Below are 16995 nucleotides of genomic sequence, written 5' to 3'. Positions count from 1 at the left end.
GTGTGTATATATATATATATATATATTATTATTATTATTATTACTATTATTAAAATACTAACAAATATGTAATCTAGTATTAGAATAAACTAAATGTGTAGAAGTTAAAACTTTGACTACTATATTTTGACTGAATGTAATTGATTAACAAAAAGGAGTTGTTTGTACGTTCTTTTGAATATATATTATTCTACATGTGTAATTTGTTAGTATGATACAATTGAGATCCTTATTTGAATTGTCGAAGTCATAATACTCAATTATATGAGTATATATTAGTAGAAGTTGAACAAATTATCGTTACCAATTTACCATACCGCAAAGTACCAAAACCAAACTTCAAAATATTGAACCATACTGAATTAAATTAATATAATAATGATATAATAATTTTAAAAACTGAATACCAAAATTACAATACCAAAATTTTAAATACCCGTATCATACTATACCATGCCCCTAATTCCAACTACGCATGAAAATTGGTATGGTAACATTTTGTAAATTTCACATGACTCTTAATAATTATAGAATCTGCCCCCCCCCCCCCCCTACACACACACACCCACACCCAAAACCCCATGATCGAGAAATTTAATGATTCCAACTACCCATGAAAATTGGTATGTTACACATTTTGTAAATTTCACATGGCTCTTAATAATTATAGAACAATTTTTTTTTTATGATCGAGAAAATTGATGATTCCAACTACGCAAGAGAATCTGTGAATAAAGCATCTATCTTTCTATCCTTTTTACTTAAAATTAAACTCAATTTATACAATAAGATTCAAACTCGTGAGATGAATGCACGTATGTTACATCCAAACTTGTACTACTTTTGCAATTAAATCGAAGCTAAGTCAGTGTCGAAGCCATGATTTCACGAATAAATTTAAAATATATAAAAAAATCAATAAACACACGATAAAATCAAAAAAATTCAACGTCTATATATATTGTAAGTTTTTAGCAAAGACGATCTAAATAAATCCTGTTCGCCTCCTAGCTCAGCCCAAAAGGCCGAGGGAATCATAGAATAAGATTTTTAAGGATGGAAAGGAGGGAAATCATTGACAAGGGAGAGACTTAACAAAGAGTGATGCCTATCTATATCTTTGTTTTAGAAATTACTAGAAATTAATTAGTTATGAAATTTATCGATATTTTAAAGTTAATTCATCACTCTTAGCTAATTAAATTATCTTAAAATTCATCACTAATCTATAACTAAATGGTATTAGCTTAAATTTTTTATTACTTAGCTATGAAATTTTATCCGTCACCGTCATTTTCTAGTCTTAGAGTTCCACCATTTGTCCTCATTCTTGATCAGTCTTGTCCAAGTAGCTAGAGGAATTGTTGTGAACATGACCTGACATGAACTTTGAGATGTAAAATGTAACTGGTAGAGAGAATTTGTGGACCATTAGAAAACAAAGATATATAGCATCAATTTTACAAGTGGTGGATCCCATTATTGAGGCATCAATCTTTTCCAACTCTCTAACATCAAGAAAGAGATAGACATAATATAGTAGTTGGTCCACACATGACCACTATCTTTGAATTAATGGTTTTTATTATCAACTTGTATTTTTCTCACTTTAGATATATATCTATAAAAGTAGTGTTGCATGTGAAGCACAACTTGCATCAACACTAGTCAATATGAATCTAGCTATAGCTAGTTGCACCTTGATAAGGAAATGCATTTGTTTGGATACCTAATTGGAAATTAGTTGTCAACTTATTGGGACTGGAATGTATTAGTTATACACCCTAATCGATTCATACAATTAATATACATAGCAAACCTATGTATACCAATACTATTCTTATTCTAATTCAATCATATTTAGTATTAGTTCATTCTACTACATCCAATTAATTCATTTAATACAACAATTCAAATACTCATAATGATAGCTAATCTTTACATTATTAATATCAGTATAGATCGTAATCAACTGCTTAGAGTGCTTGAGAAACTATTCCTTTTTATAATATTGGACCGAGACAAGTTTAAGAAGAGTGACACAAACAGTGCAGATTCATATAACTGACTTTAACTTGACCAAAACTGAGGCGTAGTTGTTGTAATAGATGTATGTGAGTACGAATAATATGTTAGTACAATTATTTTCAAGTAGTTATGTTGAAAGGACTAGTGATTATCCAATTGAAACAAAGAGTTATATAGTTGTTGTTGTGGTTGTTAAATGGAGTAAAATTAAAGAAGATCTCAGATATCTGCCTTGTTTCCCTATGATGGGATGATAAGAGACAACTTAGGACACCAACACATGATTAAAATCTTAAAATTTCAGACAATAGTGGTCACTTCTTCTTGACTTAGGGAAACATATCTTTGGAATATCACACAAAGCATCTCTTATACATTTGTTTCTATCATTAACTTTTGCAATGAAAAATAATATTGTCATAGAAGATATTTGAGTTGAATGGCTATAGTTGATTAAGTTCGACGTTAAAAACGAATATTTTTTCTATCATTAACGTTTGCAATGAAAAATAATATTGTCATAGAAGATATTTGAGTTGATTGGCTATAGTTGATTAAGTTCGACGTTAAAAACGAATATTTTTTCTATCATTAACGTTTGCAATGAAAAATAATATTGTCATAGAAGATATTTGAGTTGATTGGCTATAGTTGATTAAGTTCGGCGTTAAAAACGCACATTTTTAAATTTAACGCACCAAAAAAAGTTATTTTTCAGTGAAACTTTCATTTTTTAATGATTCTCGAGATTTACTAGACAATCAGCGAACCACAAATATGCATTTGTTTATTTTTGATTCGTCTAACTTCTAGGAAAATGCTAGTTGTGATTTAGATGAAATTTAGATGGCTCGTTTTCTGATTTAATAATAATAATTCTTATTTGTATAATATATGGTAAAAGTAAAACTATTGGCAAATTAATGAAATCAATCTTTTCTGTCTGTCTGCACTATTCCCCTTCATTATTTTTATATTAAAATAGGGAAAGGGTCTTGGGCCATTTTCTATGTTTTTATATTCTTTATTTTAGATGAACCGTTGTTTATATTTTAATATTATCTATTTGTATAATCATTGGTGAGATATTGTTTTATTATTATTTTTAATATAGGGTATATGGTAAATTGGAGGGAAATAAAATTTGAAGAAAGCTCATTAGTTTTTCATTGAATAGAAAGAAGAACACAAGATATGATTGAGATGAAAACAAAAAAGAAGCTAAACTAAACGCGGATTCAAGATTTGAAAGTTGCAGCCTGCAGGTGTCATGTTTTATATATATACTTACCTGTAGCAACAGAAGACTTAATTCAAACGCAACACTAAACCATGGCAGGCATCATTTGTGTACTTTAGGTGCCACATTGCGTATACATATCGCGAATTTTAATGGAAATGTGTGGGTGTCGTGGCACCCGTATCTCATAAGTTAGATCCGCCCGTGGCTAGCCACACAAAACAGGCAAACCTTGATCTCCATTGAAATATATATATGATGGGATATACAAAAAATTAAGGAAGAAATCAGTATGTAAAGACCAAATGGTTTCTTTTCTTATTCCTTTAGTCATATATATACAGTAAGTTACATATGCGAACTAGAATAAAACTTATAGCTTTGCTATATGAAGAAGTCTCATACAATGAAGTTCATTAATACGATGGTCTCTTACATCTTTGAACGGTTAGCTTCCAAAATCTTAAGATCTTCCGGTAGTACTGTGATAAACATTACGCCAAATGAAGCAATTTCACTGTCCTGTCAAAATGTACTATAAAATCAGATGTTAAACTCTTGGTGCATCAAGTGTTTTTTTTTCTGAGGTTGATCTACTCAAGCACTAAGTACTTGTCGATGAAAATACAACAGTAATCGAACAATCATAAATCCAGCTGACTGGAAATGTCACTAACAGAGAAACTCCTTATTATCAGAGCTTATGCACTCAATGCAAAAGAGAAAGTCCCTTACCTAATTTTACAGTACTGATAGTATGTATCCTCAGTGATAACTCTTCAAGTGGCGGGTGCATTACTATTAGTTGGATGCGGTAACTGCTGACTTCGCTGTGCTGTATGTGAACCTAAGCCAAAAATGTTTATAGGCTGCAAAGGAAAGCACAAAATAAAAAGAGAAGAGAATTCAGGAAACAATTAATTATAGCAAGTGTACATGATGAAAGTACGTGGAAGATCAAACCTGAGAAGTGCCTTGAAGTGGATGGAACCCCATGTAACTAGCATATTGTTCTGGAAAATTGGGATTCTGCAAATGGCGTTGATAGTTAACTTGATTCAACATTGAATTCTGGCACATTGCAGCTGCTTGATTATTAGGGGCAGCTTGTGTCAAAGGGATTGCTGGATCAACCAAAGGAAGCCTAGCTAAATGCATAGCATTGTGCATGGAAGGCACCGAAGGCGGACCCATCCCCATTCCCATTCTGGACATGTAGTGTTGGACACCAGGAAACATCATTGATGCCATGCCACTTCCCATCCACATCATCTGAATATGATCACCATAAAGGAACATTGTGCTTAACTTATATTCACCATACTATCACTATCAGATAGGTCATTTAAAGATAAGCACAACTATTGAGATGTATAACCTTCTATAACAGGTTTGATAGTATAGAATATTTTTACATTGTGATTGTACTTAAGATAAACGTAGAAACATTTGGATCATGGACAAATCAGTCGCTAACTCACCCCATATGATTTTATGAGTTCATACCTGCAGTTGCATCTGAAGTGACTTCAAGTATTCAATAGCCTCATCCAACATTGATGCTTTGTCTGTCTGAAAAAAGTAAGCCAGGAAACATAAAATTAGGAATTCCTGGAAAAAGCAAGCTGAGTAGGTATAAAACAAGCACCAAATAATCCCAGTCACAAGGTTCACTAATGCTTTTCTAGCATCAACCAAGAAACTATTGCCGATTGAATCAAGATCGTGTATACTTTCTGTGTTATGAAGGTTATGCCGCCGGATACTATTTGTACTTTTCAAATGCTAACAATTTCATGATCAGATGAAAACTACAAATATTGTCCATGAAAAGTACAATCAGCCTCAGATTCCTCATCCCCATACCTTAGTAGAGTGAGGAAGAAGCTCTTGCAAGGCCTTCATTTTCTCATTGATTCTGTCCCTCCGTCTCTGAGAAGAGAAAGCCATTTGATGATTAAGGTATATTTCCTTAAAAAAGCCATTAACTCTATAAATATGCAAAGGAAGGTCAACAACTTCTACCCTTTCAGAGAGATTATGCACTTCTGCAGCACGGCTCCTTCGGGCAGTTCCAGATTTTTGGGCTGCCTTGTTTCCTCCAGCTGATTCTAGCTCATCAGCCTGTATAGCAAATTATGGAACTTCAGATAGATGTAACTTACTTTAAGCCAAGAGACTAAGAAAACAAATTGTAACTTACTTTACTCTGGCATTCTGGTTCTTCACCGTCTCTACTCTTCCTTTTGTGGCCCTGGCTATTGGTCGCTGTAGATTGATTGCATGCTCTTGCATAACTACTACCCGATCTTCCTGAAGACGAAGATGTATTAGCTGGTTCAAATGTGTCTCGGTCCATTGTATCACTTTGTGGACTGATTTTTCCGGTATAATCAGTGATCATTGCTGCAGACAACCCTCTATTTGCACTACTTGAAAACCTGCTAGTATCAACTTGATTGCTTCCACAGTGGCTTGAACCAACTGTCATCACAGACCCCTCTTTGATATCTTGCAGCATCAGATTGCTTCTAGCTTCTTTGCCACCAAGCTGCACATTGGATGACCTTATCGGTGGAGGAAAGTTAACACCTTTCTGATTCCCCCCTACTATATGATGTTTCTGTTGTGCTGATCCAAAGTTGTGAAATCTTGGAGGTGGCATTGGATTTGGATTGAAACCAGAATGATGTGATTGCGGAAGAACATGGTTGATCTCTAAAGGATCAAGCTTGAAAACCTTATTATTGTCCTCTGATTGCCTAATTGACTTATCAGGTTCCTCCCCTAGGTGAGGATTTGTTGAAATATCAGATAAGAAAGGGGAACAAAATTCTTTGTCAAACGAATCATAGATAGGGCAGTTTAGCCACGAGACAGTTTCATCATCTTGAATCAAATTAGTCTGATTTCCAGCAACTCTTATTGTTGGTTGATCATATTTGTTAAACTGTCTGCATTCATTAGGATCATAGCCTGGCTGCTTTTTATGTGTTTGGTTATGTAATACTACCTCCCCGTTTCGCCACAACAACTCCACTAGCTCATGATCAAATCTACAGAAAAGACCATCCAGTTGAAACTAATTCAAGATCATTTTTTTAAAACAAATTTAATATACTTTGGTTATGTAATCAAGAAAGAGTACACATATATATTTACCCCATAGGCTTCTTTTGATGTGGAACAGGAAGTTCAGTCTCAATATTCCATTCAGGAAGACATGGATTCATGGCTAAAACTACTGCATATCAAGAAAAGAAACAGTTTTTTTAGGCACACAGTAAAAGGGTAATCTCAAAATCATCAAATTCAATGCTTAATAGTCAAAAGGGGTAAAAAAAATGATTTTTCTATATCAAGAAAAAGTGAATCTCTTGATCATACAAAATAGAGCAAAAAGGAAACTAAATATAGACAAGCATGACATAACACTTGAAAGTTCAATAGTTCCTCTACTTTTCCTTACTTGTCCATCCCCCACCCCACCCCACCCCCCAAACAAGAAAATCCTCATAAACAGAAAGAATGGAAAGAAAGATTTTGCCTTATATACCTTACAGAAAGAAGGAAACAGAGAAGTTAAACAACCAAAAACCTGCACACAACATAAACAGAACAAGTCAATTAGAATGGCTTAAAAAATCAATCTTTTTTAAACCCCATTTCTAAAACTAACATGACATGACTAAGAAAAGAAATGAAGCAAAAAAAAATCAAACCTTTTAGGTTCAGAAATGGAAGAAACACCAAAATTTTATAATGGGAAAACAAACCAAGTCAGGGAAAAAAACTATGTGGTCTTTGTTTCACTAGTTCAAGAATAATAAGAAGGAAACAGACAGCAAATGTGAGCATCATTTTTGGAATTGGACACTAATAGTAATAGTATTAATGAAAGAGAAAATGACGTCTGAATTATTTTTGGATACAGCAAATACCAGTGGCTTTAGCTGTCAATAATAGGATCCCCGTATAGGCCACGCCGATCCAAGATTTAAATTTTATGAACTTATTGTTTGTAATTTTCTCGTCTCAATTCATATGGTGGAGTTTTGAAATTTATGATATGAAAGAAGTTAGAAATGTTTATGTGGATACAAATCATTTTATTAAGATTGTTACTCCTTCGTTTTAAATTGAGTGAACAACAAATTAAAACAGAAAAAATACTAAATATGAAAAAATGTCATTCTTTTGGACTAAAAAGGAAAACGAATCAAGCGAATTAGGAAAAAAAAAGTATAATTTTGATGAATTTTTATATATAAATTTATATTTTATATTAAAAATACTGAATTCAAATGAATTCTATATATAAATGCTACATCCAGCCTAGCTGTATGAAATCTTCTTTTTTTCTATTCCTATGGACCCTTTCCACCTTGTGGATCAAATACTGCTAAATTCTTTAGCCACGTTTGCACTTATCCTCATTTTTACTATTATTTTAAATCATTATTTATGTATATTTCACTTGTAGTACATAATTTTTAATTATTGTGTTCAAGGAACACTAATGATGTTGATTAAGGAGACAAGAAGATTGAGGTCAATTATTCTATTATGATTGAACTGGTATTTTTTTAATGTTGGTAACCAAGTCAATTAATATATTATGATTCAATTAGTATGTTTTTTTTAAAATATTTGTAACTAAGTCAATTAATATATTATGATTGAAGTAGTGTATTATTTTGTGTTTGTAATAATCAATGATAGCTGTTTTAGTCTTAATCGCCTGTTAATTAATTCCACGTTTTTTAAGTTTGGGATGGGAGAAATAGGGTAGGAAATTACAAAGCCGAAAATTAAACTCTCGCTAATAAGGTAAAAGTTCAAATTGTGAGTTATTAAAATTCCTCACTGTTACTACATTATTTTATAAAAATATGTCAATTTTAGGTGTTATAAAATGTTTTTGGAAAGTTTATAGGAGTAAAAATAACAGTCATATATACTACTAGTATTTACCTTTAACACGACTAATTAGATTTTGCCCATTGACTTGAAACCACAACTAATATTAAGCTTTTTGAAATACTTCCTCCGTCCCATTTTATATGTCACCTTTTTACTTTGCACTTACATTAAGAAATGATGTAACTTTACCCTTCTACCCTTATTTAATGCTATCTTAAGTCAACTTTATAATAAATGATGAATACATTATCAAGATTAATTAACTACTCTATCAGGGGTATAATAGGCAAAATATGATAATTTATGCATAAATTTTATAAAATGACAAGTACTATGGTCCAACTATTTATAGAAAGGGATGACATATAAAAGGGACGGAGGAAGTAATATTTATACATTTGAAAACTATGCAAAAAGTATAATACATTACAATAATAAACAATTTAAAATATTCAAAAGATATATATGAACAAATTAATTGAAGAAAAACGTGATTGACGGTTGAAACTCCAATGATGCCACATAAATTGGGACAGAAAGAATAGAAGACAAGTAAAATTCAAGATAATGGGATAATTATTTTTGATCTCCTCCTGACTGTGGTGGGTACCGAAAGAGGTAGAAGTAAGTCGAATAAAATAATGAGGAGGGGTGATTAGACAAACATGATATACGTACAACTTATCGAGGAAATAATCTTAGATAGAAAAATATAAAAGTTAGTAAGTAGTCGAGTATTGTCTAGCTTCCTTATCAATATTATTATTATTATTATTACTCTCATTCTATTTTATTCTTTGGTTTTCGTATTACACGTTGTCTCCTTCACTTCGGTTACTTATCATATTATATTATTTGTTGTTGCTACGATTTTCTTCTTTGTTATCATATTTGCTTTACATACTTAATACTCCATTTATCATATTTTACTTGAGCCAAGGGTTTATCAGAAACAATTTCTTCTCAACCTTTTCAAGATAGATATAAGATTAAGATGGCATATACATCACCTTCTCCAAACCCCACTTATGAAATTGCATGGAGTACGTACGATGTTGTTGCAGCAGCTTTATTAGTACCACTTTTTTTTTCCCCCACACAATAGAACAAGGACTCAGAAGTCAGCACTACTTACACTGTAAAAAAAGAAGGGAATAATGTACATGTAAAAATGATGTTTACAACTTTTCGACAGGGAAACCTGTAACAGGTTTTAATTCTGATGCCAAAGAACGAAGTTGGTCTATTTCTTGTTGGGTTAGTCTCCAACCCAATGCACCACCAAATTCTTTAGCTTGCTCTGCATTTTTGGCTCCTGGGATGGGAACAACATTCTCCTGTGCAATCAACCAATTCAGGACCACCTGTCAAACAAAACAACATATATAATCACTGCAAAATAATATCTTCCATTCATTGGAAATCATTACTATTTGGGGTGTGTTTGGTATTTTTCCGAAAAATAAGTATTTTTTTATTATTTATTTATTTTTGTGTTCGGTACGTTAGCAAATTCTTTCTGTTTTCTTATGACTTGTTATATTTTCTTCTTTGTATCTGGAATTGCTGCATTTTGAGCTGAGGGCTTTTGGAAACAGTCTACCTATCTCCACGAGGTAAGGGTAAAGTCTGCGTACATTCTACTCTCCCCAAACCTCACTTGTGGGACTTCACTGGGTATGTTGTTGTTGGTATGTAAGCAAAATATATTATTATAAAAGCATTTGTATATAATTTAGACAAATACTAACATAGGTGAGGGTATGAGTGTTGGGGATTTATGGAATGGGTTGAAAATGAAGTGTGTTGGGGACAAATACTAAGCTTGAAGGCTTTTTTTTTTCTTGATGAACGAGAAATCGATGAGGTCTGGTTGACACATGATTCAAAATTCAGTGAATAATGGGTCCATCTATACCCTTTTTTCTAATAGGTGCATCCATTTATACCCTTCTCGTCGATCCAAACTAGCTCAAGATCACATGCACTAATCCACACATCACATGTTGCACTCTCACATATGCTAAAAGATGACTTATTTGGGATGGAGGTGATATAACCAAATTAGTATCTTACAGCTTCTACTATGATTGCTGTTACAGCATTCCAAACAAAGCTACACCTGAAGAATTAAGCTAGTGAAATCATGAGATTTTAGAGAAACAAGGAAGATATACCTGCGTTGAAGTCTTATTGTAGCTTTCTCCAATCTCCTTTATTCTATTTATGAGTGGCTGCAACTGCAAGTGAGCAAAAGTTCTTGAGCCATAAGAAGTGAAATTCTTAATAATCTCTAGTAATATAGTAAAAGCCCTTACTTTGGTAAGAAATTCAGGAGTATAGATCTGTCCGCGAGGGCCAGTGGGAGGATTTTCTGGAGTATATTTTCCAGTCAAAGCTCCTGCATAAGTTGGGAAATGTAACGAGTTTGGGCCGCATAATCCAAAGGAAAATTGACATGAATTTTCTTACTTTTAACTTGAAACAGAAAACAATTAAGATGCTGAAACATATCATTATCAGGGCACAACATTAAGTTATTTGAAGCAAATTGCATAGCATACTAGTACATGAAAAGAGCATTGCAAAATACTTGCATTTAATCGAAAAGGCAGGTATGACATAAGAGTTATAACAAACTTCCTATGCCAATAAGATGGCTGGAGAGTGGAAGGGGTGTAGTTCCCGTCATTTCCTCCGTTCAAAATTGATATAGAAATCTGAAACCAACTGGTTGTATTCCGTAACCCTTTTACCTAGGCTACATTAGCAGTTTTTTTACTGTGATGCATGATTAATTGGAAAGAATATTAACTATGTATTGTTGGTTAAACTTTGGTGCAAAAATAACTGGGACAGTAGACGGCTGCTACAGGGAGGAATTTTCAGCAAGTCTATATACATTTTCAGTAAACATTATTTACATGTGTGATGACATAAATCATTAATACACAGGGGTGACAAAAGTGTAGGAAACCAGCTTCCAAATTTATGTTCAATAACAGCATAAAACCTCATTAACTATTTATTTCATGCCTGGTTCAACGAGGCCATAAATCGGGTCATTCTAGAACACATCTTCACAAGAAAACAGTTGTATCAGGTTTTACCTTGAGCAATGGGTGAATATGCAATCAACGTGACTCCCAATTCATCACAGGCGGCCTTGACACCGTTTTGCTCTGGCAACCTGTATATCAGACTATAATTGACTTGATTTGAAGCTAGTGGAATACCTCTCCTCTTCAGCTGCTCATATGCATCGCGAAGACGCTTTTCTGAAACAAGAAATACTTCCATTGGCCAAATATTGTATGTAGCAGGCAATTTTTATATATATTTTTTTTTTGGAAAAAGAGGACAATGCTTGGTTAATTTGACAGTCATATTCTCATAACACCCTTAATAAGAGAACAATCTGAAATATTATCGGGCGGGAGAAAGAAAGATTAGTCATCAAAAGGACTGTCCAAATATTTGATTGACTAGAACGAGTCACGAGTGTACCACTATAGTTAGATACTCCCACAGCTTTTACAAGGCCCTGCTCCACTGCATCTCCTAAACCGTCAATATAACCTGTAAAAAGGATTTTCTGATTGACTAAGCTTTGTCTATGTTAAATGTGAATTATAAACTAAATCTTTTTTAAAAAGAGCATCTTATTAGTTGAATTGAACAAGGGCATCAGACATGACAAACCTTCATTTCCCCATATTCCTGGCCTGAGAATTAGACCATAAAAGCTTTTATCAGCTATTGACTGTTTGCTTAAGAAAATTATCCGAAGAAGCGCGCTCGAGAAGCGTACCAGTGAAGTTGATAAAGATCAACTGAAGAAAGTTCCATACGTGCAAGAGAATCTTTTAGGGCCGCTAGGACACTTTGACGGCCAAGCCTCCATGGTAATGCAGCAAATTTAGTTGCAACAGCAACCTCCACCTCTGGATCTTTTTCTTTTCTTTCCTTGATGAATCTGAAACAAAACATTAAATTATATTGGAGAAACAACAAATGTGAAGAACATGCAAATTGATATTCTTTTGTCCACAAGTAAAAATAATGAAGATTTAGAAGAACTCAAAGCTCACCTTCCTAGTAGTGTTTCAGAATTTATTGCACCGAATGAGAACTGCAAGTAGAGGAAATAATGGTTTTCTCATGATTGTCCACCTTTTTTGTACAATTTAGCAGACTAAGAAATAGCCAAAGTAAAAAACTATTCCTCACCCTTGAACCATAAACCTCAGCAGTATCAATGAATGTTATCCCACAATCAATGCTGGCATCAAAAGCAGTCTTTGCAGCCTTGAGCTTCTTATCTATCATCATTCCAGTAAAAAGAAAAGAGTTAATCATATTGGTTATGATAATGGAGAAGCGAAACAAGCTAGGTATCAACTCAAACAAAATAACTAAAAGGTGAAAAACAAAAAGTGGCTGACATTTCAGATGCTAATAGTAATTACCATAAGATTTTCAACAGAAAAAGAAAAAAATACGAGGGTGTTAGGACCAAGCGCTTACTATCATATGCCAAAAGCTATGGTTGATAGCAAAGGCGCAACTTTATTTCTTAACTAAGTCCACCAAGCAAGCATCATGTTCGATCATGACTCCGATCTGGACCAACCCAGCCTCTTTGTGGGCCTTGCCATAGGCATGATATTGTTGTTACCCAACAAAGGAAAATGTTACATCCTGTTTGGTTCCACAGTATGTCCAGTTTTTCATATTATAAAAATGCAAAACCTTGGCTTATTTTCTTTTCTGTTTTAAAGAAAACATCCAGGCTTGGACAACATTGGAAAAGAACCCACCATTAAGCCCTTTCTTCATCGCATACCTTAGCGCACATTTCCTTACATAGCTTTTAGGTGCAAATCTATGAGAATATCTTTGAGAAAAAATATTTCTCCGTTCTCCAAACTAGATAACTATTCACAGAGGAAGCTGGAAATGGAAATGTTCGAGAAACTGAAAAGAAAAGGAAATTTTTCAGTGGTTGTTTGGAAGAAGAAAATAACAAGTATAGCAGTCGGAAAGTAGAGCTTTCTTGATTATTTTCCTTAACCTTCATTTTAGCTTTGGTTTAAGGCTGCTCGCCCATGCTTGCTCTAATAGAGACAAACTTGGATTTGAATATTTGAAAATAAAAGGATAAACTTTCCCTTGTTAGCCAAAATACAAGTGCACTCTTTTTTCTTGGTAAAGGCAGAGTAATAGCCTATTTGGCCAAACTTCTAAAATCAGCTTATTTTGAAAAGAACTTTTTTAAAAGTGCTTTCAAAAAGGTATTTTTGATGAGAAGCCGTTTGTGTTTGGCTAATCAAATTAATAAGCATTTTTGTGCATCAATTAGCATTTGGCCAAGCTTTTCTAAAAGGGCACTTTTGGAGCAAAACTACTTTTTAGCTTCGGAAAAATAGCTTCTACTACTCCCAAAAATACTTATTTTCTCCCAAAAACTTGGCTTAACACCTCAGTTTTTTAAAATAAGCACTTTCGACCACCCAAAAACTTGGTCAAACAAGCTATAAGCAAGAAAATCTTTTTTAAGATACGAGCCCTCAGGGCTTTGGTCTAGCGGTAAGAGAGAAGCATGTGGTATTTAAATATCTGGTATTTAAGTGGAAAAGGGTATAGGGTGGGCTCATTATCCACCGAGTTTTGAACCGTGCACCATAGGTCCCGAGCGATTTTCCGGTTATCAAAATTAAAAAACTTGGATAAACAAAGAGGGTAATAAATTGGATGCTACTTAACGAGAAAAGGAAAGAAAAATCGGATAGTTGAATTAGCAAATCAACTGATGTTAAGGGAAATGGTAGGATTACATGAGAGAAGAAGACATTCTAAATAAACATAACATGTCACAAGGGAGGATTGAAGTGTTACATTAAATGAAGGAAACTTATTATGATCTAGCTAATTATAATACTAGTCTAATTAGTTAGTTAGTCTAATCAGATTAATTAGTTAGAATAGTTAGTTAGCTAAGCCTAGATTCTGTTACAATTCTGTTGATGTGTCAGCTCACTAGTTAGTTAGATATTTTGTTCTCTCATTGTATAAATACGTATTCTTCTCATAATGGAAATCAGTTAAGAGATTTTCCCCAAATTCCTCTCTTCCTCTCTGGTCTCTTCTCATGAATTGTGTCCATGGATGGTGATTAGCCATGGTTATGGAGTACTCTTGACAAAACTGACGACAAAGTGAAAAGCAGACGAGGTGTAATTTGTGTCATCAGAATACTCTTCAAAGACTACATCAATCAGATAGGCAATCCACAATATGCTTCAATGTTTATTATTTTTGCTGAAACAACTCTAGATTTTTCTACTTATAGAACTGCTTCTTAGAAGTTAATGTAGCCAGGAATAACCTCAGTTGTTTCTAACATGTTTATAACTGTTATAGCAATTGCACCCTCAGTATCTACGTTGAGGAAAAACAGTGATGAAGATATTGTCACAAGCTAGAGGCCAAAATAGCTATAAAGTTCCTGACTATCTTCAAGGAATCAGAAAGGAAAAAGAATATCTAACGACGGCAGTAATTCCAGTAGCAACAGTAACTAATATCAATATATTTTCCCAAATGAAACGTAAGTAGGAATGCGCCTGGTCCATAAGAGATGACATGTTTTTTTTCTGCTCTGCAGGATATTCTCAACTCCACTTTTTCGGGACTCTTTACTATCCAAGAGAAAACCTCTATGTGATTGAGTATATCCTTCTCTATCTGTTGCAGGTCAAGGTCTTCTTCTTTGTACCCTTCAAATGCAGATTCATATCCTTCAAAGATAAATCTTTCGTGGAGCTACTTTTCATCCTAAACATGGGATTCGCTTGGTTCGACCAAACAAGCGATTTCCCTTTCAAACTCTCAGTTTCTCATTGAAATGCCACAGGTATTGTGATTAAGAAAATCACATTCAGCTGAGGGAATGAACAGATCAAGGTTACTCACTACCGTTAGATTGACCTGATTTTATGACAACCGTGTGCTGGTGAACATTACACAAAGGTGCCATTAGGCCTCAATCCAATTTCCTTCTTTGCTTCGGAACAATTGGGGCATTCCCTTCAAGCTATACGTTCAATACCAGCAAACAAGAGTCTCCAGCTCTCTATGTATGTATTATCTCTAAAATTTCCAGAATGAATATCCTACTAAATCCTTGACTAATATAAAACTAGAGTTAACAGACACAATACTAAGATATCAAGGGAAAAGAGGGACATAATACCAAAGACGAATGTAGTACTTTAGTTATGATTCCTCCTAAGCTACTAACTCTGGCTTAATCGGTGTTAAAAATTCACTCATTTTTAACCCAAACCCATCATGATCAAATTATGGATTCCAAGCAGCAATCTTGAAGAGTCATTTTTACATGACCAAATAAGAAATGTGTACCCAAACTTAGCACAGAATCAGTTCACAGGATTTAGCAATTGCAATATTGTTATAGTAAAGGGGAAATGTGTGAGAGAATTACAAGGCACAGAATCAAACCCTCACCAAAAAAGTGTAGTATAACCAACCAACTAAGCTACTAACAATGAGATAGTCACAATTATCAAAAAGTTTGTAAAATTCAAAGAACTCACCATCCCATTCGAAGTTGTTCCAATAGCTAGTGTCACCCCAAGACCAAGCCCCAATTCCAAGCTTAGTTACCTTCAAATCAGACCCACCAAGCTTCACCTTATCTTCTTCTGAGTTAAATGTAACACTACTCTCTCCTGCAACAGCTCTGATTTTCTGACCCCTCATTTGGCTTAAAGAACACAAACACGCACTGCTGAAATGCAAAGCCATTTTAATCAACTTTCAACTATTTTTGCAGTGAGAACCTGAATCATTATTTGTATGATGACACAAATGTCACTTCACGTAACTACTGGCTCTTACAATTAGGCATTTTTTTATTATTATTTTGGCCCGAATTAAAAAAGAGTTTTGAATCTTACTGTCTAAAAATAAAAATATATGAAAACATTCTTAAATTTGGTACGTTAAACATGTTAATGTGAAAAGTTGAAACTAAAAAATTTCTCAATTTTTTTAAATAGAAAGGGAAAATATTCTAATTATATTTCTAACACAAAAATCAGCCAATTTGAAACCCATTAGTGTTCTAGTCGGGAGCAATTCTGAGAAGAATTTTTAACGTCTAAAAAATTCAATTAAAAATATATCAACAAAATTAGGTCTTGATCTAACTCACACTTCAAAAAATAATTCAAAATAATAAGAATTATACAAGATTAATCGCACATCTCATTAACCACATTATTCCACCCAAAATACAAAATACATACATTTTGTACTTGTGTTTCATTCTTTTAATATTAATATTTTACTTTGTGCATGTATAAATTTTGGATGAATTGAGTCAGCATTAATGTTTTTTAATTGAACTATTATATATTAGAGTTGAAAAGAAAAAAAGAAATGAGTTATATCAAAATAGTTACTCCTAATCCTAATATTTTCATGTAATTAATATTTAAAATTTAAAATAAAATAAAATGACATATATATAAATAAATAATGATAGTTACATAAGACTGAAATTTAGGCCACAAATGTCGCACATGAGAAGATCGGTTGCGCTAGTGTAATGGCATTTGTGTGTACACGTCTCTTTATTTGCAAATCTTCCCACCACATAAGGTTGCAAATCCAAAACTTACACGCCCAAAAGAATAATTTAACAAATGAAAAATTTATTTATTTTTTAAAAAGTGTAGGTTTTTTTTAAAAAAAAATATCTAATTCTTTTTTTAAGG

At 33.3% G+C, this 16995-nt stretch overlaps 2 protein-coding genes across 4 annotated transcripts; both read right to left on the bottom strand.

Annotated features, from left to right (window-relative positions):
- Positions 1–3555: 3555 nt before the first annotated feature.
- Positions 3556–7123, bottom strand: LOC102604886 (transcription factor PIF4). Of its 3 annotated transcripts, none has more exons than XM_015313660.1 (10): positions 6991–7123; positions 6825–6866; positions 6431–6512; positions 5472–6324; positions 5294–5392; positions 5135–5200; positions 4775–4840; positions 4232–4540; positions 4004–4137; positions 3556–3803 (listed from the first exon to the last, which is right to left on the bottom strand). In XM_015313660.1, exons 3-9 carry the CDS (start codon positions 6499–6501, stop codon positions 4048–4050), a joined length of 1554 nt encoding a protein of 517 aa, XP_015169146.1. In that variant the 5' UTR covers positions 6502–6512; positions 6825–6866; positions 6991–7123; the 3' UTR covers positions 3556–3803; positions 4004–4047. The 3 variants fall into 3 exon arrangements, with proteins under 3 accessions (XP_015169146.1, XP_015169147.1, XP_006357888.1); XM_015313661.1 differs by having other exon boundaries at positions 3556–3785; XM_006357826.2 differs by having other exon boundaries at positions 3556–3790; positions 6991–7122.
- A 2052-nt stretch (positions 7124–9175) lies between these two features.
- LOC102604552 (uncharacterized oxidoreductase At1g06690, chloroplastic) lies at positions 9176–16095 on the bottom strand. Its single transcript, XM_006357825.2, has 10 exons — positions 15811–16095; positions 12422–12513; positions 12283–12323; positions 12003–12167; positions 11894–11916; positions 11699–11770; positions 11302–11469; positions 10510–10592; positions 10369–10431; positions 9176–9555 (listed from the first exon to the last, which is right to left on the bottom strand). Exons 1-10 carry the CDS (start codon positions 16019–16021, stop codon positions 9370–9372), a joined length of 1104 nt encoding a protein of 367 aa, XP_006357887.1. The 5' UTR covers positions 16022–16095; the 3' UTR covers positions 9176–9369.
- Between the last annotated feature and the right edge of the window lie 900 nt (positions 16096–16995).

This window comes from Solanum tuberosum, unplaced genomic scaffold (genome assembly GCF_000226075.1).
Source record: "Solanum tuberosum cultivar DM 1-3 516 R44 unplaced genomic scaffold, SolTub_3.0 scf00250, whole genome shotgun sequence".
NCBI classification, from domain to species: Eukaryota; Viridiplantae; Streptophyta; class Magnoliopsida; order Solanales; family Solanaceae; genus Solanum; species Solanum tuberosum.
This window is presented reverse-complemented; position numbering and strand designations above follow the sequence as displayed.